Consider the following 23,267-nt stretch of genomic DNA (forward strand, 5'->3'; position numbering starts at 1 on the left):
AGTTTCTTACAAGACACGCACAGATCACAGGGGAGTTGGAAGTCATGCAGTGCAGAGGAGAAAGGGTGATAAACACTGAGAAAGGCAGAGAGAGAGAGAGAGATTACAGCGAGTAAATGAAGGAGAAATGAATTCTGCTCACCCCCCAGGTTGGGGACCATCATGTGGAGGAAGCCTGACTGTTCTTGGAAGGCACATGAGGCAGGGAAATGAGCAGCAGACTAAGTAGAGACCCACACTCTCCAAGTCTAATAGATCCTCTGTTGGGAAACCCTGTAGGAAATGCACATTCTGACTGAGCTGGTCTGTGCATCTAGGCTCCTTAGGGTGGAGCTGATTGATGCCAGTCACCAGGATCTGCAGGCCATGCTTTAGAGGGGTCAGGAAAGGATTTCCCTTAGCACAACTAGCTGCAGAGCCACTGGAACATCGAATGTGATCAAGTGATTGCGTACATCTTCTTTCCTTTCTGATCTTGTCTCTTGAAAGGGGGAGGGACTCAAGTATAAGATTTATATTTCTTAGGTCTCCTCGCTAAATTGGGGAATAAGGAGGAGTGGGGACAATCCATAGATAGAATGTCAAACAGAGAGAATCCAGACCACAGATTGAGATATTGTTTTGAAATAGGGAATGAACAAAGAAAGTTAGCTGCATAATCTGGCAGGGAATGATGGGGAAACTGAGAGCAGGCAATTCAGGTGCTATCTGTATATCTAGCTTCCAAAATATGTGAGACTCTGTTACCCGTCCATCATCTGAACCAGGCAGGGCTGGTAGTATTGGGACAAACTGCAGCCATGACTGTCTCTTCTCAGTCCCTACCAGACACGCTGCTGGCTGTGGGTCAAGTAGAGTCATTCAGAGGAGCAAAATGACATTTCAGAATTATGCATTGTTTTTAAGATACCTACTGCTTCTTTCTTTCTCCCTCCTCCACCCACCCCCCTCTTTCTCTTTTCCTACTTTGTTACTGAGGTAAATCTTCTTGAATACCCTTAACAAATGAGCAACTCACAGAGAATAAAACTCATTTGTACACAGAAATCTTTAGTTATTATTTAAACACTAAAACTCTTGGTCATCTATGGGTGTTTGTGTGTCTCTTTCTCTCTCTGTGTGACAGAGTATGTGTGTGATGAATGATTACTGATATCTAATAAAGCTGTGACCTTCCATTTCATCTTGGCCCTTTGGATTGCCATGTCTCAATCGTTCACATTGGACAAACCTTATTTCTTAGATGTGGGATCAATCTGTTCTCACTCGAGGGGATCACGAAAGTCTAATCCGGTTATGCCAGAGAATACAGGAGAAGAGGATGCACAAGAGGAACCAGCGTCCCACAGGGGTACGAGAAACAAACCATAGGTGTCCTAGCGATTCCTGTCAAGTATGTATCTCAGCTCACTACTTCACATGTCTTGCTTTGTGGAGAAATGAACCTGACCTTCCCCTGGAGTCTGGGCACAGCTTTGGCCTTCCTGAACCAAAATGGAAGGACAGACGGAGAAATGTAAAAATCCCAGGGATCAAACGTTCCCACAGGTTTCTAGTAATATATGTACTTTGGCGGGTTTTTGTTTGTTTTTACTTGGGCTTTGCCATTGAATCTCTCAGGGCCCCTCTTGGAGGCTGCTATGGGAGATCGCTGAGCGCCACATCAATCTGCACCTTGGCATTGGCATAGGTCCCCTTTCTGTTTTATTTATGATCATCTGACACAACAAAATGCATGTTCCAGGAAACCTATTCACAAAGCTCCTTTAGTGGCTTTGAGTCAGTGACTGTTGTTGGCCAGAACCAGCCAGCGTAGAAACCCAGCAGATAGTGTGCTGTTGAGCAGAACAAAACCATGCACCTCTGCTCTATGTGGAGACTCCAGGAAGGTATGAGTTGTGTTGTCCTCTTCACCTGGGTTGACAGTGTGTTCCTTTGTGTTTCAGCATCTTGGGACACCTCTGAATGCACGAAGGTAATTAAAGCTCTATACTGATGCTGAATTGTTCCCTTTGCAGTGGGGAGGTGCACACTCTTCATGTACTCTCTTCTTTCCAAGCACACTGAGCCCCCTGTCACAGTAAAGGAGCCCGACCCATGTCCAGGACCAGGGAAGGCGGAAGCAGACACAGTCAGATCAGGTAAGTTTGCACTACAACATCCAGGGGAACACTGTGTGAAAACAACTGAAATGCTAGCAGCCTTCCCACGAGTAAGGTCATTGTCCCAAGGAGGTGGGAGGATGTGACCCCAATGTCTGGCAGTCGTCTCAGCACATGATCTCTCCTCTGTCTTTCTGGGAACATCCCTCCATTCTGAACTGCTTCCCCCCCATTTTATACTGGGGCTTTGTCATCATGGATCTCTGATCCTGTTTCCATTCTCCCTGTTCCCAGCCTTTGGGGAGATCTAGCTGCTGTGCAAATGTCACCTGAGCCTCTGCTCAGAATGTGAAGGGCCTGCCTTCTCAAACTTCCTAGAAATCTTTCCTAACAGGAGCTGGGCCTCGCTGAGTCCTTATGTCTTTCCCTCCTTCCCTGTGTCTGGCATTAGTCCTCACCATCCCTCTATCCTGAGACATTACAGACCCATTTTACACTTGCCTCTGTGTGGGCCTGCAGCGTTTCATGCTCTCACCATCTCCTTCCTGGATACTCTCCTCTCTCTGCACCTCCTTCCAGAAAAACCACCATCTCTGGTACCTTTTCTCTGCCTGCTGAGGTCCTGGTGCCGCTCACTGCCAGACACACAGGTTCCCCATCGCCCTTCCAACCCGAGTCTCATGGGTGTAGTCCAATCTGCACCAGTTTCTCCCACGTTCAAGCAGGGAAAACTTAGGTCCCTTGATAAGCACTGCCATGAGCCTGTTGTTGTGTTTCTGTGTGTGTGTGTGTCAGTGTATGTGTGTGCTGTTTTCATGAAGTGATCCACTGTGGTGCTCTTCCCCGAGGACGGCTACAGCCTCAGCACTCCCCATAACCCATGGAGAGAAGAGCAGGCTTTTCAGCACCAGTGCAGAGAGCAGCCTTGTGGTCAGACCACCTCAGGCAGCATTTTTGATCCTGGGTTTCTCCTTAGTAACACACACCAAGGCCCAACTTAGAATGCAGCTTCCTCTTCTTTTTCCTTGGTCCGAGGCAGGTCTGCTCTGGTGTTGGCCTGCAGGTTGTGGGCTGTCTTTGTTTGTGGTACACAGCTTTCTGAATCCATAAGCCCTTCTGAGTGTCCAGTATGAAATTTGAATAAAACCCCTCTTCCACTCAGCTGCTGAGAAGCTCTTCACCCACTTCTTGGGCCTCCACACTGTGGCGCAGCTTAGAGTGCAGCTTGCTCTAGGCCATCGGTTTCCCACACTCAGCCCTTCTTTCATGTGGAAGTTCAAGTTTGTTTCTGAACAAATCACATTGATCTGGAGCAGATGAATCTTGGAGATGCGGTGTGCATTGAACCTGGTATCCTGTTGTGTGTTGATGATTTGGATCCGGAAAAGTACTCCGTGAAGAAGTCACTGTTGGTTGGGTGCAGATGGACAGGCACGTCTTATCCACAGCTGCCTGTAAGTCAGAGGCTGAAGAATGGCTGTGTTCAGTCCAGTCAGCAGAGGACTCCAGTTGCCAGTTATAAAGGCCGAGGGATACAACTAAGTGTAGAGTAGTTGACAAGATTGCACAAGTTTCAGGGTCCAACCCAAGGTGCAAACACAAGGAAAGGAAAACTGTGGAACATTGAAACCAGGAGTTACTCAACTGATATTCAACTTACTTGGAAAGCATATTTGGGAACATTTAGTTGTACTGGTGTTACAGTTACTGCTTTCTATTTTGGTTGATATTCACTCATCTAACTCTGTCCTAAGGACTGTGAGTAAATGTATTCACTTGTCAGCAGGGACCCATTCTGATGTGACTTCAGAGGAAGAGCAGGAAAGGTCTGATGACACTCAACATAGCCAGCCACAGGTATGTCAACATGCACATCGTGTATTCCTGGTTTCCTCTTGTTTTCCTTGTTGAAGAACATAAAGGAGGCCCGGTGAAATTACCTTTCAAATAGTCTTTAGGGGTTTAGGCATCATAATTTACAACTTCTAAAAATCCCCTTAAGTGGTTAGAATCTGAAAATAGTGTCAGAAATCATGTCAACTTAGAGTTAAACTTTATTTTGTGATGGAGGCAAAAGGTATCTAAATGCCACTTGTGCTTCCACGTGAGAAAGCTCCTTGAAAAGGAAAAACGTTGAGATGAAACATGAGACTGAGGAATAAGGACCTGTACCATGAATGGTGTGTAATGGCCACTGGATACATTCCTACAGAAGGGTGATGGTTGCCAAAGGCTAAACATCCTGGTGAAAATCACTCATCATTTGCTCCACGTTGAACGATTTTTATTCTGTGGTGACCTTTCCATTTCGTTTCTCATGCATGCAGAAAATCGGTCAATATATTGAGTATTTGATCAAAATGTCTTTAGTGTGTGTTAAAGAAATATATTTGGATGCAACAACGGTGGAATGATGGAATTTGGAGATGCCGTCTCACCATGTTTTCTGACATTGCCAGCATTCCCAGGGCGAGGTTTAGGTAGCATGCATCTAGATATATGTCACTTGGCCTGCACGTGTGGGTCCTTGGGCAGGGGTCTGATCCCAGTGTCAGGTCCCCAACTGAACACCTAAGTCTCATATTTTAAAATGAAAACTTTGTCAGTCTAGCATTTATAATGTGAAATCCCATGTAATATCAAGAGTATTCCTCAAAAATCCTTTTAAATAAGACTTGGAAAACCCTCTTACATGTGAAGGGGAATGGGAAGGAGAATGAGTTACAATGAATTTTGTTCCTCCCCTTCTTTGGTGTGTGTACACCTCTGTTAGCATCATGTCAGGGGATGCCTTTTCTGTGAACTCTGTCCTGCTTTTAACAAATCCAGAGCCATAGGAAGAATAGAGTTCAGGTTTATCTGGAGCATAAACGCTAGGCTGCCCTGTGGAAAGGATGACTGGTCAGTCTGGACTTGTCTACATTTTAGACCAAAAATTGGGTGATGTCTAAAAGAGTGGTCACGAAATCTTCATTCAACTCACTGGGGTCATTCGTTTTGCAGATATTCTCTGAGGCTCATCTGCAGATGCAGGTTTCTCACTCATCTAGTGAGAAGCAACGTAGAGCAAAGGAGGAAACAGACGGACATGACCAGGGTAAGAAGAACATAGTCTACACAGTTCTGGGGGTGGAATATCGATTTCTACCATGAGCCCTGGTTATTCTAATACTTGGAGAAATGAACCTAGTAGACAGATAGTATTGAGAAAACCAGAAAGATAATGAGTTGTCTCTCTTAAGACCCAAAGTCCAGCCGCAGGTTACACTGGGAGTGTCCCTCTACAAGACATGCACAGATCACAGGGGAGTTGGAAGTCATGCAGTGCAGAGGGGAAGGGGTAATAAACACTGAGAAGGGGAGAGAGAGAGAGAGAGAGAGAGAGAGAGAGAGAGAGGGGGGGAGAGAGAGAGCGCGCGCGCGTGTGCGCGCGCACAGCGAGTAAATGAAGGAAAAGAAGCCATGGAGGCAGAGAAATTTCAGTCACGTGCCAGATGGAAAAGACCAGGGTAATCAGTGTTTTGAGGCAATATGGGAGTTTCCATTATGAACATTACCTGTGTATGAATGCATTTTGTGTTTTTTGGTCTCGATTGTTTTATCTTATATCATCTGTCTGAATTTATAATGGTTTTCATGTGTCTGTCTTCTCCATTAGACTTTAAGCTAAAGAAGGGTCTCGTCTCTTCTGCTTCATCTGCAAAAACAGCAAAATATGTCACATTTTGTAGGCACACATTGGCTTAGTGTATGAATAATTTATGTGAAATATACAGCATTCGTATATGAAAATTACTCACATATTGTGTTTCCACTTTCTTTTCTTTGTTACAGATTCTGTTATTTTGTTGAAAACCCAGAAAGATGTTCTATCACTTCAAAGAAAAATAAAACCTAAAAAACATCACTGTTCACAGTGTTCACTACATTTAAAAAGAAATGCACAACTAGAAAATGAGAATTTTGAGGTAAAAAAGGGGCTATCAGAGTTTCAGCAGGAAAATGCAGAACTGAAACAACAACTCCACGATTTGAGGTATCATATCCTAGATTCAAAGTAGGGGTGGAACCCTTTCCTTTATTCCAGTAGAAATAAGAAGGAAAAATCTTTATCTGTTGGCATTTTGCAAGGGAGAAAAATTGAATAAAATACAAATTTCTTACAAACTAGATAACATTGATAAATGTGATTACTTCTAAAAATTAAATGCATATTCTTCCCTGTCACAATTTTAATGGCTATATGGAACCCCTTCTGCTATTTATTTAACTAACAGAATTTGGTGTTATTTGTTTATATTTTTAACTATTTTATTACAATTAATGTTTCAAGAAATATTATTTAGAAAAAATCATTTTACACTCAAGGTGCCATGGTACATGCCTATAATCCCAGCAGCCTAGGAGGCAGAGGAAGGAGGATCAAAAGTTCAAAGCAAGCCTCAGCAACTTAGCAAGGTCGTAAGCAAATCAGTGTGACCCTGTCTGAAAATTTAAAAAAAAGAAAGATCTTGGGATGTCACTCCTGTGGGTTCAATTCCTGGTGCCAAAGGTGGTGGTGAGAACAAAAGAAGAGAAAAAATTATATTCTATATTTCTGTTTACTTTTTTTGAAAAATTTAATATAGAAAGTAGGGAAGCTTTAAAAAGATATTTGATCTGGATTTCTAAATTGCTCAAGAAAGTTTGTATTTCACCAATGAGGTTTTCTTCACTGCCCTAAAACATGTTTTTATACATTTGTAGTTTTTCTTCTTATGCCTGGGATCAAATCCAGGGTTTTGTATGACTAGTGTGATGTGCTAGTGCTGAGCTAGACCCTCAGGTACAGTTTTTACATTAACATTCATTAAAAATAAATTTAATCAAATTTACTCTCATTTATAAATCACATTTGTTCAGATTCCTATTTGAGGTAAAAAAAAAAGGGGCTATCAGAGTTTCAGCAGGAAAATGCAGAACTGAAACAACAACTCCACGATTTGAGGTATCATATCCTAGATTTTTTTTAGTTTTTGGCATGTACAACATCTTTGTTTGTATGTGGTGCTGAGGATCAAACCCGGGCTGCATGCATGCCAGGTGAGCGCACTACCTCTTGAGCCACATCCCCAGCCCCAGATTTCTATATTGAAAGAACTTTTTTTATTCTTAAGTGTCCATGACGGTGGAGTACATGTTGACATAAAGTCATTCTTGTTATGGCCAATATTTCATTGTGTATATTTATCGTATTTTCTTTATCCATTCATCTGTTAAAGGGCATTAATCTTTATTATTGGATTAAATATTAGGTTCTCTATTGTTGCAAAGGGGATTTTAACTTGTTTGTAAAATACATAATGACCAACAAGGTAAGTTGAAAATGTTGCTATAAAAGAAACAGAAAAAGTGTAAAAACAGGTATTAGATTTCTTATCCCAGTTTTGGGTTACAGTGATACAAAAGATATATGTTTAAAGAAGAATTTCTGAATATGCTGCTGTACTATAAGTCAATTGTAGGTATACCTGACATATTTTATGAAGATGAAATCATATTACTACCGTATTCATAAGTCTTTAAAACTTATTTGACTTGAAATTATCTTTTTAACTGGGGAGGATCTCTGATAGTGCAAAAAAGATCATTTTGAGCTGGTCAGTTTACCAAATTATTTCAGAATTCCTTTTCTGAAGTATCTAAAAGGTTTACTAGTAACAGAAACTTACCAAATAATAAAATAGTCTTTTATTATGCCTTTCAGTTAGGTATGTTTTAGACAAGAATAAAGGAGAAATTAAAAATGTGAAGCTAGAAAAGAAAAGCTTCAGAGAATATAGAATTTTTATTAGGATTCTAAATTAGCATACAAAGAGCCAGAACATAAAAAGACTTTTTTTTCATTTCTGGCAAAAATTAATTTAAAGATAACCATATTTAACTCCAGGTGTGCCTTGAAGGAAGAGGCAAAGAGAAGAAATGATGAACTTTTACGTGAAAAAAATAAGGACCAGTTAAAAGACAAAGAAGCGGAATATAACAAAGAAGATAAAGTGAGAAAGCAAGCTGAAATCTCTGTCGATACATTGGGTATGAAATTAAGGACTGCAAGAAATCATTTTGATCAGGTAAATGACCCTTCAGTAGAGTTTCAAATTCTTTATCTCCTCTGTATGATTTATAAAATCCCTTTAACTTACTGTATGTGGCCATGTTTCACTTAATGGTGGCAATGTGGTCTGAGGAATGTGCTGTTGGGCAGTTTCACCCACATGCAGTCATCATGTGTGTGTACATCCACACACTTCAGACATCGCCCACAATGCCAGGAAATACAGACTTCCAGGTCATCCGTCGATAAGCAGTCTATGGTCTCCCAAAGCATTGGTATGTGGGTTTAAAATAATGTAATGTGACTCTAAAATTAAATGATGGCATCTATGGCAAAATCAGTTACTGCAAAGCATCTGGTAGATGTTCAGCATTTGTTTCCTGAATGAAGAAGTTGACTTTGATCACTGATATAAATGCCAATTTAGGGTTTTTTATGTTAAGATACAGACTAAATAGCTATAAAACTATTTAAATACATTTTTAAAGTTTTTTACAATTACATCTCTACCTGTATTTAAGAAATGTTTTCACTCTGACAAATTTATCTGTCATTTGTGCAGTTGAAATGTAAGTCATTTATGCATAAATAAATAAAAGAGTAAACCTACTCTTGAGTTTTTTTTTTTTTAAGGTACCACTCTTTAATTAAGCTTTTAGAACTTTCTGCTACATGCTGATATGTGGTCAAAAACCTTGCTGAAATGAATTTGTAGATTTTAGCAGAACAAAATGAAACCTACAGACAACTTTCATGATTACAGAATGCCAGAATTTACAATATGGAATTTCAGTAAAACATCTTTGCAAACAAAAAGAGACGGATGTGTGCCAAAAGGATACGTTTCCTGAGTTATTTTTCTCTATTGTTTTCAAGTGTGTGTGTGTGTGTGTAACATTTTAAACAGTAATTATCATGGAAAAGTATACAGGGTTTCAAATCCATATATACATAACCATAATGTACATATTTTGGGGGTGAGGGTGGCATTTTTTGTCCCATTGAATTCAGTAATGTTCTTAAGTCAACTCTATTTCTCTGCAGCAGTCCCATGATGGCTTTGAGAGTAGCCTCATCAAGAGAAAGGCCTTTTACTATTTTCCACAGGAATAGATGATTTCTCTATGATCTCAAAACCCTTGCTTCTAATAGTAGATGTTTTACTTTGGAGCAGTGACTTCACTCTCTTGGTGTGTTAATGTGTGTTATTGCTCCCACTGTTAAGTAAGGAGGAAAAGTGTGGCCAGTGAGGACCCTGATTTTGTATATCATTTCCTCATTCTTGAGAAGAGAAACACTTTGCTCCAAGTAATCTCTTATTTCAGTGCAAAACACCTTTGGAAACAATGGCATACCATAATATGTTCTTAGAAATAAGTTACTGGTAAGTATTTGTTCCTAATCAATAAAGTCAGTTTATTTCCCCTTTCTTATATTGACTTATGTATCAAACCTCACTGAGATGAAACAAATGCTGCTGAGTAGCAATCTCAGGATTTTCTGAGTAGAGCCTTGCACATTTTGCCTTATTTGTCATTTGTATTTTGAAACACAAGCCTTCTTTGGTGTTTATCCATTCGTAGGTCAGAAATAACTGGCTTGGTGGATGAGCACTAGGAGCAGAGGCAAAATACTTGGAGAAAAATCTTGCAACTTCCCTATGTTTGTAGCCTCGCCCTCCTTTTCAGAATTGTGATACATTGTTCGTTGGTATACATACATGTGGTTAGTGCTGTTCCTAGATATATCATTTATCAATAGATGCAATTCTCATACTTTGCTCCAAAATGTTAGAAATATAATAAGGGAGAAATACTTTCAGAAAAAGAACTTGGGGATCTCTTGTGTGTCTGAGTAGATGTAGAGCTAAGGCTCGTACTAGGCTGGTCAAATGCTTGAGCTGTCAGACTGGAAACTTATTCTTCTTAAAGTTAAATGTTCTTTTATTTGCCACTGAAGCCACCCCAACAGGTAGGTACATAATAAAATATTTGCAATTTTTAACTGTTTAAAGTGTAGAAAATAAAATTCGAAAAGTTATATCAACATAAAAATAGTGAATTATTTTTTGTTTTAGGTATGTATGACAGTAGAGGTGTTTTGACATATTATACATACATGGCATATAACTTATGCTAATTAGGATCCCATTCCTGTGGTTGAAAACGATGTGGAGTTTTGCTGGTTGTGTATTCATATGTGAACATTGAAAAGTGATGTCAGGTTCACTGTATCATCATTCTCATTCCCTCCCAGCCCGTTATTCTATTTTATCTAATTCAATTCCCTCCTCCACCCCTATCTGTGTCGGCATCCACAGATTAAGGAGAATATGAAGCTTTGGATCTGGGGGACTGGCTTACTTCACTTAGCATGATAGTCTCCAGTTTCATCCATTTACCGGCAAATGCCATAATTTTATTATTCTTCATGGCTGAGTCCATTGTGTATATATGACACATTTTCTTTATCCATGTGTTAAAGGGCACCTAGGTTGGTTCCATAGCTTACCTTTTGTGAATAGCTGCTGTAAGTATCGATGTGGCTGTGTCACTGTAGTATCCTTTGGGTTTACACCACGGAGCAGAATAACTGGGTCAAATGATGGTTTCATCCAGGTTTTCTGAGGAATCTCTATGCTGCTTTCCTGAGTGATTGTACCAATTTGCAGTCCCATCAGCAATGTATGAGTGAAACTTTTTCCCACATCCTCACCAACATTTTTTGTTACTTGCATTCTTTTTTTATTATTGATTTTTTAAAAATAAATGACAGTGGAATGCATTACAATTCTTACTACACATATACAGCACATTTTTTTCATATCTCTGGTTGTATGTAAAGTATGTTGGCACCAATTTGTGTCTTCATACATGTACTTTGGATGATGATGTCCACATTCCACCATCCTTGCTAACCCCCTGCCCCCTCCCTTTCCCTCCCACCCCTCTGCCCTATCTAGAATTCATGTATTCCTCCCGTGCTCCCCCTCCCTACCCCACTATGAGTCAGCCTCCTTATATCAGAGAAAACATTCAGCATTTGTTTTTTGGGGGATTGGCTAACTTCATTTAGCATTATCTTCTCCAGTACCATCCATTTACCTGCAAATGCCATGATTTTATTATCTTTTATTGCTGAGTAAAATTCCATTATGTATATATGCCACATTTTACTTGCACTATTGGCATTCTGACGGCAGTGAGATTGCAATCTCAGTATAGTTTTAATTTGCACTTCTCTAATTGCTAGGGATGTTGAACTTCTTTTCATATATTTCTTTACTGTTTTCATGTCTTTTTCTTTGAAGTGCCTTTGGTCCATTTGGTCCTTTTGGTCCAGTTCTTTGGTCCATTTATTGATTGGGTTATTTGTTCTGTTTTGTGGTTTTGGGTGTTAAGTTTTTTTGAGTTGTTTGTTTTGGAAATGAATGCTCTATCTGAGGTGTCAGTGACAAACACCCCCCTTCCAGTCCTCTGTAGGCTCTCTGTTCACATTCTAATAGGCCTAGGGTCTCTTGCCTAATGTCTAGGTCCTTGATCCACTTTGTGTTTTGTGTGGGGTGAGAAATAGAGGTTAAATTTCTCGTACTAAATATGAGTTTTCAGTTTTCCTAGCACTATTTGTTGAAGAACTTATCTTTTCTCCTTTGCATGTTTATGATGCCTTTTCTAGAATGAGATTATATATGTGGGTCTGTCTCTCTGTTTTCTGTTCTGCAAAAAATTTTTTTTAACATTGGCAAACTCTTCAGTTACTCTATTCTTTCAGTCTGCTGTAATTCAGAATTTTTCAATCCTTTTTTTCTTTTCTTTTTTTTTTTTTTTTTTGGAACCAGAGTGCTGAACCACTGAGATGCATCCCCAGCCGTTTATTTTTTAATGAATGAGTCATGGTCTCGCTAAATTGCTGAGGCTGGTTTTGAACCTGTGATCCTCCTGGCTCCTCCTGAGCCACTGGGATTATAGGCATGTGCCATTGTACCTGGCAATTCTGACATTCTTTAAATTGAAATTTCCTTTTACTCTCATAGATCCATTTTCTTGGATTAACTTTTTGAACTTTTGGGAATTTATGTTTCTATAAGCTCAGAAGTTTACATCTAATTTTTCTTCAGTGGAGTATCTATTGAAACCCTTTCGCCGTATAAATGTACAGGTTATTCTTTAATTTTAGAGGAAATTATAAAATGTCATTTTATTGAATTGTAGCAAAATGTCTCTCTTTGCTTTTACTTAGATTCCTACTAGAGATGAGTCAGACAACAAGCCATTGCATAAATATCACAAGACAAAGGATGAAATCTCTATGAGGAGACTGGGAATGGACCCAATAAAATATCAGAACCAGGAAAAGAAGTGCCTTAAGAATACTGAAATTTTAACAGAAAAGAATGTTGACCTTCCAAGGACAGACAAAATGAATGAGAAAACACTTACAAAAACATTCCAGGATAATGAACAGTTGGATATTTGGAAAGCTGAGAGTACACTGCAAAACTGCACACTGGAGAGTGAAAAACAGAGCACAGAAAGACCAGAAACAGAAGTCAAATCCCATCCTGCCAGACCTGGTGCTGCTCCACACCATCAGGGTGAAAGTCCAACTCCAAAAAGAAATCTAGAACTTGCTTTCCAGAGAGCCAGAGATAAAGACTTTAGTTCACAGGAAGAAAAGAACATTGATGTAATTAACCTAGAAGTTAGTAGTGAGATTCCTTCCCAACAGGCTCCAAAGTCTGAAATAAAAACTAGTGACCTCGAAAACAAGCTGCATAAGACAAGAGGTACTCTCAGAGTCATGATTTTGGCTACAGAACAGGTAAACAGACACCTAAAACAAAGACAGTGCCAACTGAAGGGGATGGAACACGGGTATCAAAATGAACAAAGAAAAAGGAATGCACACCTCAGAAAGCAGGAAGCTTCTAGAGAGAGGGTATCTAAACTACAGAGTGAAACTACATTGCTGAAAGACCAATTGCATGACTATCAGAACAAAGCTAATGATAAAAAAGATGAAATTATTAATATCCAAACCCAATTTCAGGATATTATAAAAAGAATTCAAGCTCAGAATGACAAACATTATCTCATGCTGGAAAATGAATATATGGAATTAACCAGTGAAACTAATCATTTAAAAGAACAACTGGATCAATATGGAAAGGAGAAAGAAGTAGTAAGTATAAAGGGTCTTGGAAGGAAAACTTGAACTGATATTTGCTTATGGCTAAATGTTGAATCTTGATGAATATAAAAATTCATATATTATAAATGTGTTTTGTGTTATCAACACAGAAGTACAACGTGAGTTCCAGCAAATATAACTTAGACCTCATTCCCAGCGCAAATAAATGATCTGTGTTTGAAGTGATACGTCTTCCAATTCCCTGCTCTAATTCTTACATGCTATGTGTATATTTTAAAATAACTTAGGTAGTCATATGCCAAATAAACACACAAAAAAACTTAGATAAAATGGATTTTGATATTTGAAAAGGAGGAAATTTTAAAACTTGGACATGACAGATTCCTCAATTTAAGAAATTGTGTTTCTTATAAAGATTTGAGAGATTGATACACAGACTTAGTAGATGTATATGATGACATTAGTAATACTGTCTCAATAATGCTGAAACAATGTCTAATTTTGGTGCTGTTAATTGAATCCAGAGCTCTGCCCATGCTAAAACACACACTCTACCAATGAGCTACATCCCATCATGGAATAACAATTGAGTTAATTACTTTGACAGTTCATTCCAGATTTTCCAGCTGAACTGAAATGTAGATGCTGTATTTTTTAATAGATTTTCTTCACTATATTTTTATATCTTTCTAGTTGGTGAGTTTATTTTTAGTCATGTCAATTCAACTTAAATCTGAAAATAACTGTGCTGATATTTTTCTTTATTCATGACCTCTCCACCTCTTTAAAAAGTATGTTTGTCATTATCATGGGTTGGGACAAATGTGATGAACTGCAGCAAAAACAGTGGATTTAATCTGTAATTTATTGCATATATCCATGATAAAACTTGCTCATAGTTTTCTTCATTTCAAGGCCCAATTGCTTATCTGAAATAGCCTTTCAGTACAAAGATAATTGTAGCCGTCTACAGTTCATTAATTTGGCACTGAACCCCCATTTCCAGACTAATGAGGTGGCAGGATTTATGTAGAGCAGGAGTGGTGTGAGGACCAGTGAGATTTCTAGGAGCAGAGGACAGGCACTGAGGTGGAGAGCAGGTCACCTAGGGTCTCTTTTATTCCTCATGGAAGTATATTGGAATTATTTCAGCAAAGGTTTGAATATGTGAGGATTTGGGGTATGTATTTGCGCCTCTAATAAGAGGGATAATAACCTCTGTAGAATTCACCACCACCAGTGAGACTTGCATAACCATTTCTGATTGAGAATTCAGTAGATTGTTAAGCACTGCAACCTTATCGAGGGCAGTACATAGAAAGGGCTTGACCCTGTTGTCTAAAGAATGTGACAGTGATTAGGCAGGAGTATAGAACCTTCTGTTTCCTTCAGGGAATTCAGAAATAAACAGGAGTGTACACACATGTGAAAAATAGGATGAATATGTGTATGTAGTGATTTTTTTTCTGAGTAAACATCATTATAAAATATTAATATATTTTTAAAGTGAGCTGAGTAACAAAATCATTAACAGAAATATCTCATCAGGTAGTTGTGAGGCATCTTGAAAAACAACCGGCTGGTATCCTGAAATTACAATCTGCTTCACCACGTTTTCACACAAATTTAAAAGACAAAAGACGAGATTTAAAGAAGACACTAAGACAAATGACAAGTCAAGTATGTACAAAAGCGAACATGTCAACTGTGAATCTGCTTAAGTAATGAAAATTGTTCTGGTACACTCATTTCAATCAACAGCTTTCTTTGTATTTTCATTATAATTGATTTTATTATATTTTGTGATCTTTACACTGCACTTATTTCTTACACGTAAAATTTTATTGTGGAATTTTTCTGTTACAATGTCATATATCTTTCATTAAAAATATCTACCCTGAGGAAAGCTGAGACTTTTTTTTTTTTTTTAAACCCAGCAGCTTTTAATGCTATCCCGACTTCCATGGTGAGTCAAGGAAAATTAAACCAGAGGTACCATTTAATAGAATGTTTCAGGGAATTGTGTCATTTATTACCTTCATTTTTGTTCATGTATACAGAATCTGCATATAATTATTAAATGAATTTTTTTAAAGTATACAAAAAAGTTTTTATGCTTTTCTGAAAATACATGTATGGTGTAGGTTATTTTTTAATTATTGGAAAACCTAGGCTTTTCCCTTATTTTTTCTTTCATTTTAGATACATTATGAAAGCATATAAATATTTGTATTATGTCTGTTACTGATACCAAGCTAGACAATGAAAAAATGTTATCTATAAGTTCTTTCAGTAGATTTCTTAAAAGAAATTTTTATGATATATGTAATACACATGCCATCTAATCCACCCATTTGACATGTAAACTTCAGTTTTCTTTGTATATTAGCAGAGTTATGTAACCACTTACAGTCAATTTTAAAACATTTTCATGTTCTTGAAAAGAAGCCTGGAACCCTTTAGCTGTCAGTGGTCTAATCCCTCCATCTTCCCAAGCCCTAGAAAGCCAATGTATTTTTTAATAATTCATAATTGTAAACAATAGTAATTTATATATATTTTAAGTTTTTGTTCTTTTTAGATATACATGACAGTAGACTGTATTTCAACATACACATACGTGGAGTATAACTTCATATTCTCATGTTTGTACATAATGTGGTTACACTGGTCGTGGATTCGTATATAAATAGGAAAGTTGTGTCAGATTCATTTGACTGTCTTTCCTATTACCATTCTCACTCCCATCCCTTTTGTCTAACCCAATGAACTTCTATTCTTTCCTCCCCACCCCTTACTGTGTGTTAGCATCCACTTATGAGACAGAACTTTCAACCTTTGAGTCGGCTTATTTCACTTAGTGTGATAGTCTCCAGATTTATTCATTTACTACTGGCAAATGCTATAATTTCATTCTTCACAGCTGAGGAATATTCCATTTTGTATATATAACACATTTTCTTTATCCATTCATCTGTTGGAGGACACCTAGATTGTTTCCATAGCTTAGCCATTGTGAACTAAGCTGGTATAAACATTGATATGGCTGTGTCACGATAGCATGCTGATTTTAAGTCCTTTGGGCATATACCAAGGAGCAGAAAAACTGGGTCAAATGGTTCCCTTCCAAATTTTCTGAGGACTCTCCATACTGCTTTCCAGAGTGATTGCACCATTTTGCAGTCGCATCAGCAATGTGAGAGTGAACCTTTTCCCCACACACTCGCCAAGATTTATCATTATTTGTATTCTTGATAATTGCCATTCTGACCAGAGAGAGAAGGAATCTCAGTGCAGTTTTATTTGTATTTCTCTAATTGTTAGAGATGTTGAACCTTTTTTTTCATATATTTGTGGACCATTTGCCAATGTTCTTCTGTGAAGTGTCTGTCAGTTCTTTTGTCCATTTATTGATTGGATTATTTTTTTGTTTTGTTTTTAAATATTTTAAATTATTTGTATATCCTGCAGATTAATGCCCTATCTGAGGTGTATGTGGCAAAGACTTTCTCCAATCTGTAGGCTCTGTTCATATTCTTAATGGTTTTCTTGGCTATGAAGAAGCTTTTTAGTTTGATACCAACCATTTATGGATCCTTTTAAAAGAACTCTTTTGTAGTTGTAGATAGACATAATATCTTTATTTTTATTTGAGGACCAAACCCAGTGGCTCTCAATGCTAGGCAAACACTCTACCACTGAACTACCAGCCCCATTTACTGATTCCTGATTTTACTTCTTGCACATTGGGAATTTTGTTGAGGAAACTGGTTTATAGTTTCGACTCTAAAATTACTCCATAATGGATAGTTTATACAAGAAGATTTATACAACACCAGGTCTTTTTTTTAACCAGTTTCTTTGACTTAGAATAGTGTTTTCAGGGATCCTCGGTGTTGTAGCAAGCATCACTACTTTATTTCTGTTGTCCAGTAGAATTCTATTTTATGACTATGTCACTTAGCCAATCATCAGTGAACCCTAAAATGCTTCCATTTCTTGACTCCACCAGTACTACATGGCTGGGAACATGTATTTACAAGTTAACATGTGGACATGTTCTTATTCCCCTGCCTCTTGGTAGTCTTCACAAATTGTGCTGATTTCATCATCTCTCTGTCTTGCTCGTACTGTGCTTCTGTCTTGTCCATTTTTGCTCATTTGGTCTCTTTTATTCAGAGCTCACATAAAAATAATTTTTTCTTTTTCATGCACTTTCTCTGACTTTTTTGTCACCAACATTGTTTATGTGGTGATTGTCTTGTCGAAATATAAATCCATTCAAGGTGACAGTAATATCTGATATTCACACCTATTCTAGAATAAATGGAAAATATATTTGCCTAACAGCTGTTTTCACAAAGTTACTACTTTATATCATACCAATAAGTTTTGTTAATAGGTCAACCTGTCAAGACTTTTATTCTAACTGTATTTCATTGATTAAATACAAAATTAAATTTACTTAATCCAATAGTGAGTTCATCTGTGGAATGCTCACACTTTTGTCAGTATGGGAAAAAAAAAATCTAAGTTTCCCCCAAAATTCATTGTGTAGCCAGAATAGGGATTTTTAGATCTGTAATCCTCAACCAACTAAAAAGCTAATATACCCTATTATAGAAACTTAATCTACTCCTCATAATGCTGGTATAGATGTTGTATCAAATATTTTCAGCATCTTATTTTGATACTGTGTTTTTTATTCATGCAGATAAATGATCTTACTACAAAGATGGACAGTGCATCTTCAAAACATTTACGTCTGGAAGCAAACTACCAGTGTTTTTTGCAGAACTTGTTTTCTCTAAAAAGTATCCAGGATAGATTTGAAACAATAGACAAGAATCAGAAGAAGCTGGAAGAAGATGTAGTAAACTTCCCAAGGCACACACAGGGCACTAGTGTGGAAGGAGGCACTGAACAACCAGCAAGATGGGATTTAGACGAGAAGCAAAAACAAGTACTTCTGGTTTTACAGGCTATCTTATCATTTATCTGTAATGTGCTGTAACTCACTTCCCTGTAAATTGCATTTTGGATATATCGTTATATGAGTATCCTCTATCATTGAGCAAAGTTGTTTTGTAGATTTCTAAGAGGAAGAAGACGTTTGATGCCCTCTTCAAATACCTCAGTTGACATCATTTTATAACTAACTTGATCTGAGTAATGATTGTCATCAGATAGTCATTTGATATTTAATAATAGTGGGCATCAGGAAGTCTACGAGGAGCAAAAGAAAAATGTGATGCAGGAAGATAACATACTTGAATTGTTAGGTTAAATTTTTCAGTTTTTATATTGAACTGATTCTATCATTCTTTAAATTATCGGATGATCTGAGTGCTAACATGAGAAGGATTCCTGGCTGAGATCACAGTTGGATGGTACATAGCTTACCTCGCCTGGGCCAGGCCCTGGGTTCCATCTGCAATCAAAAGGAGGAGGGGAAGATGGGAGGAGGAGGTGGGCAGGGGTGAGGAGGGAAGGTGGAGAGGAAGAACTGGATTATTTTTAGTTCAGGTTTAATGTAATTGGCACTGATGAGTAAAGTTTAAAGTCTCGTATCTTCTACACATGTAAAATTGCTGTCTGAATTTTTGACTCAGAATTAAACAAAATAAATATATAATAATTATTTGGGTTATAAATTATTTTTAAGATATATTCTCTAATTTTCTTTAGACCCAGGCAGCAGCACCGGAAGTTTCAGAACAGCTAAGACAGACTGGTTTTTCTTCAATAAAAACTCAGATGGAACTCAAAATTAGCAATCTGGAATCTGAACTGAAAACTCTAAGAAATACAACTGGAAAAATATAGACACTTCCATATAGATGAATCCAAGTTCCACAAGTACGTCAAAACCTAGACTGAAAGAGCAACTTAATCTCCTTAATTTGTCTCTACTGCATAACTTTGAGATCAGTAGCATGCAAAAGCTAACTAGACCATCTAATTTGTGGAAGTAATATTGGGAAATGAATGTACTAATATTTATCTTTCACCCACCTTTGCATTTTACATCTGGAAGCAAACTATCAAGCTTTCTTCCCTTAGTGTTCTCCTGTATGCAATCTGGTCTATTAGACTTTTATAACTTCAGCCCTATGTGTGCAATATTGCTATAACTACACCCCCGGCACATTCTGGCATCTGGTAGATGAACTGCTTTTTAATTTTGATCTTTGATATTATCCTTAGATGGTACCTAGAGACAAAATGTCCTTTATAGTTTTTCCTCTCTACGTTGTCATACTTGTGAAAAAGGGAAAGATCATCACAGGGATGAAGGGAAGTATAGCTTACAAAGTGGTTAAAAATATTCCCAGAGTCAGTGTTGGGGCCTGTGAATAACAGAAGGAACAGACAGGATTCTCCTGAAGTCCTGGTGACACCAACCCAGCTATCTTGTTCTCCCCAGTGGTGGTTGCTCTGACTTGGCTCAGTGCCAAATGCTTAATTTATCCAGATGATGGGTAGAATGTATATATGACAGCAGTAAATGCTTGAAAACATCTTCAAGGAATGTTCTTTAAGTTCTTGAATTGGTTCACTGAATAATAAATCTTTGTAGCTTTACTATTATTTTCTAGTTGCCTATATTTAAGAGTTAGGATTTTGATCAGAATTGCATTAAATCCGCATAATGCTTTTGGTAGTATGGTCATTTTGATAATAGTAATTCTGCCTATCCAAGAGCAAAGTAGATCTTTCCATCTTCTAAGGTCTTCTTTGATTTCCTTCTTTAGGGTTCTGTAGTTTTCATTGTGTAAATCTTTCACCTCTTTTATTAAGTTGATTCCCAAGTTTGTTTGTTTTTTCTTTTTTTTTTTTTTGTTGTTGTTCTTTTGAGGATGTTGTAAATGGGGTAGTGTTTCTCATTTCCTTCTCAGAGGACTGGTCACTGATATACAGAAATGCCTTTGATTTATGGGTGTTGATTTTATATCCTACTACTTTGCTGAATTCATTTTTTAATTCTAGGAGATTTTTGGTGAAATGTTACGGGCCTTCTAGTTATAGAATCATATTGTCTGCAAATAGTGATAATTTGAGTTCTTCTTTTCCTCTATGTATCCCTTTAATTTCTTTCATTGGTCTAATTGCTCTGGCTAGAGATTCAAGAACTGTGTTGAATAGAAGTGGTAAAAGAGGGCAACCCTGTCTTGTTCCAGTTTTTAGAGGGAATGCCTTCAATTTTTCTCCATTTAGGGCTTAGCATAGATGGCCTTTAAAATATTGAGGTATGTTCCTGATTAGCAAGAAATTAAAATATTCCAATTAACTTGATTCTTGTCAAGTTATTCAACCTTATCTCTTTTCACTTGCTGGTATTGTCACTGCACTCTAGCTTCTAGTGACTGGTGATTCTACAAGTGTTCTTCCTCCTCTCATGATCTGCATGTACCTCTTCTCTCTCTGTCACAATTTCTCCTCATCCTTCAGGTGTCAACTCATGTATAACCTCCAATAAAGGACCTCCAAAACTGACACAAATTTGGGAAAGACGTCCCTTCTCAGTGTCCCCATAGGGTCCTGTTTTATACTTGTCATAATGCCAAGGAATCTGTATGTCAACTGCCTGCTTGCCTGTTTTTTAATCTATAATACATGACTGTTGAGGGGTGTCCATTATCATCTCCATATTGTCATCCCAGTGCTTGCCAGAGTACCCTAGCATATGGTGTCAAGTTTATGAATAAGGGGTGGGAAGCCCAGATCTCTGATACTCGGTCATGATGATAACTGTAGGTAACACTATGGGCATATTGATTTTCATGGTAATTTTTTTATTGTGAACATATCAGTTTTTCATTCTTATGAACAATAAAGAAGTTCTCAACTTTTTTACTTGATTCATACTTATAAAATCTTTAATTCTTTTTCTCTCCACTTGCTACAGAATTTGAATCTTGATCCACTGAAGCTTCTGTTTTAAGAATTACTAATAAACCAAGACAAGATCTACTTTTGGAAACATCACAAGGATATACAGAGATTTTTAAGAAAAAAGATGATATGAAAGCTAATATTTTGTTTTTCAGACTCTTCATATAATACTTGAATTGTTTGGTGAAATGTATGATGTTAAAAACTATGGAAGTGGATGTGTGTATCATATACATGATGAAATTCTCAAAATATGAAACTTTATGTACATCTACAAGAAAATTTGAAGTGCAAATGCAAACCAGTTTTTATTGAGATATGTGTTTTCAAACTGTCTAAATGCTAGCATTTAAGCTTCATTCAAACAACCAAATGATCAACACTAATTTGGTGGATCCTAAATGTCACATTAATGATGGATTATTTATATTATGAAAAATGTATCACTGAATGTGGGTCTAGAGATTTACACAGTGCTATTTTGATATGCTGATTATGTTGATTGGGTGTGTTTCCAGGGGGAAATCCATTCATTAATGTGTTACTGTGTTAGAATTATTATAGTACCATCACACATACAGTCTTTGTAAAATTTTTGTGATTTTAATCTGAAGCACTGACTTATCTAATCAGAAACAGCATTTGCTTAATGATTTTTGGCTTTTCTCTTTGATTATACAATTTTGGAAAATAATACTGAAGTTGCAGATTCTGGTATAAAGTACTCTTGCCCACTGAAGCATTTTAAAGTGAATTGCTAACATGTCATCATTCATGATTTTTTAATATTTTCTACAAATCAGAACATGCTAGATAACTACAATACAACACTCATAATAAAACTGATATGATTAACAAGTATGCTGTTACTTGGTGATGTTTTAAAAATTCATTTTTCTTTCAAAAATGTTCTATTTTGACAATTTTGGATTTATAGAAGATTTGTAACAGTAGTGCAAAGAATCCCTAGGAAATATTCCCCCAAAGTTACTATTTTATTAACTTGTTTTATCTATTCTCCTCTTTCTAGATAGAAACTGTTATGTACCTATATTTATCTCTGAACCATTTGCAAGATGCTCACAATGCATTTCTGAGTTTCTGACAAGGAGATTTGGTTCATATGATCTTATTAAATCCATTTCCAGGAGGGTGTGATAGGACACATCCACTTCTAATGACTTAGGAGGCTGAAGCAGAGGGATGGCAATTTGGAGACCAGCCTCGGTAATTTAGAAAGACCCTGTCTCAAAATAAAATAACTGGGAGCCGGATGTGCTGGCACACATCTGTCATCCCACTGACTTGGGAGGCTGAAGCAGGAGAATTGCATGTTCAAAGCAGCCTCAGCAAAAGCAAGGTGCTAAGCAACTCAGTGAGACGCGGTGTCCAACTAAAATCCAAAATAGGGCTGGGAGGTGGCTCAGTGCTTTAGGGCCCCTGAGTTTATTCCCCAGTACAACAAATCAACAAACACTGTGTTTCTGTAAGGGGGTCGCACCTGGGCCTTCCTGCTCTGCAGTAGAGTCATGTGACTTCACACGACTGGAGATGACTTTTTGGGGTATTGTGCTATATTTACTAAAGGAGATGAAGAATGTGTGTGTGTGTTTGTGTTGTGTGTGTTTGTGTTGTGTGTGTGTACCTTCTGTTCGTGTGTGTGGTGAAAATTTGCTTCCAAGCTGTAGGCTCTCTATTCATCTCATTTCTTTTGCTGAGAAGAAGCTTTTTAGTTTGGATCCATCCCACTTATGAATTTTTTATTTTAATTCTTGTCCTATATGAGCTTGTTAAGGAAGTTGGGGCCTAATCCCACATGATGAAGACTAGGGCCTACTTTTTCTTCTATTAGACTCAGCGTCTCTGGATTAATTCCTAGGTCCATGATCCACTTTGAGTTGAGTTTTGTGCATGATGAGAGATAGGGGTTTAATTTCATCTTGCTGCATGTGGATTTCCAGTTTTCCCAGCTCCATTTGTTGAAGAGGCTATCTTTGCTCTAATGCATGTTTTTGGTACTTTTG

The 23,267-nt window shown here is 37.5% G+C and overlaps 1 protein-coding gene across 1 annotated transcript; it reads left to right on the forward strand.

The window, feature by feature from the left end:
- Nucleotides 1-7,263: 7,263 nt before the first annotated feature.
- On the forward strand, nt 7,264-22,080 carry LOC124108507 (ankyrin repeat domain-containing protein 26-like). Its single transcript, XM_058586238.1, has 7 exons — nt 7,264-7,274; nt 8,032-8,212; nt 12,436-13,377; nt 14,896-15,027; nt 18,062-18,310; nt 19,036-19,206; nt 21,257-22,080. Exons 1-6 carry the CDS (start codon nt 7,264-7,266, stop codon nt 19,171-19,173), a joined length of 1,653 nt encoding a protein of 550 aa, XP_058442221.1. The 3' UTR covers nt 19,174-19,206; nt 21,257-22,080.
- The last annotated feature ends 1,187 nt before the right edge of the window (nt 22,081-23,267 follow it).

Source organism: Marmota monax, unplaced genomic scaffold (genome assembly GCF_021218885.2).
Source record: "Marmota monax isolate L192 unplaced genomic scaffold, Marmota_monax_Labrador192_F-V1.1 WCK01_AAM20220418_F8-fsc00249, whole genome shotgun sequence".
Taxonomy (NCBI): domain Eukaryota; kingdom Metazoa; phylum Chordata; class Mammalia; order Rodentia; family Sciuridae; genus Marmota; species Marmota monax.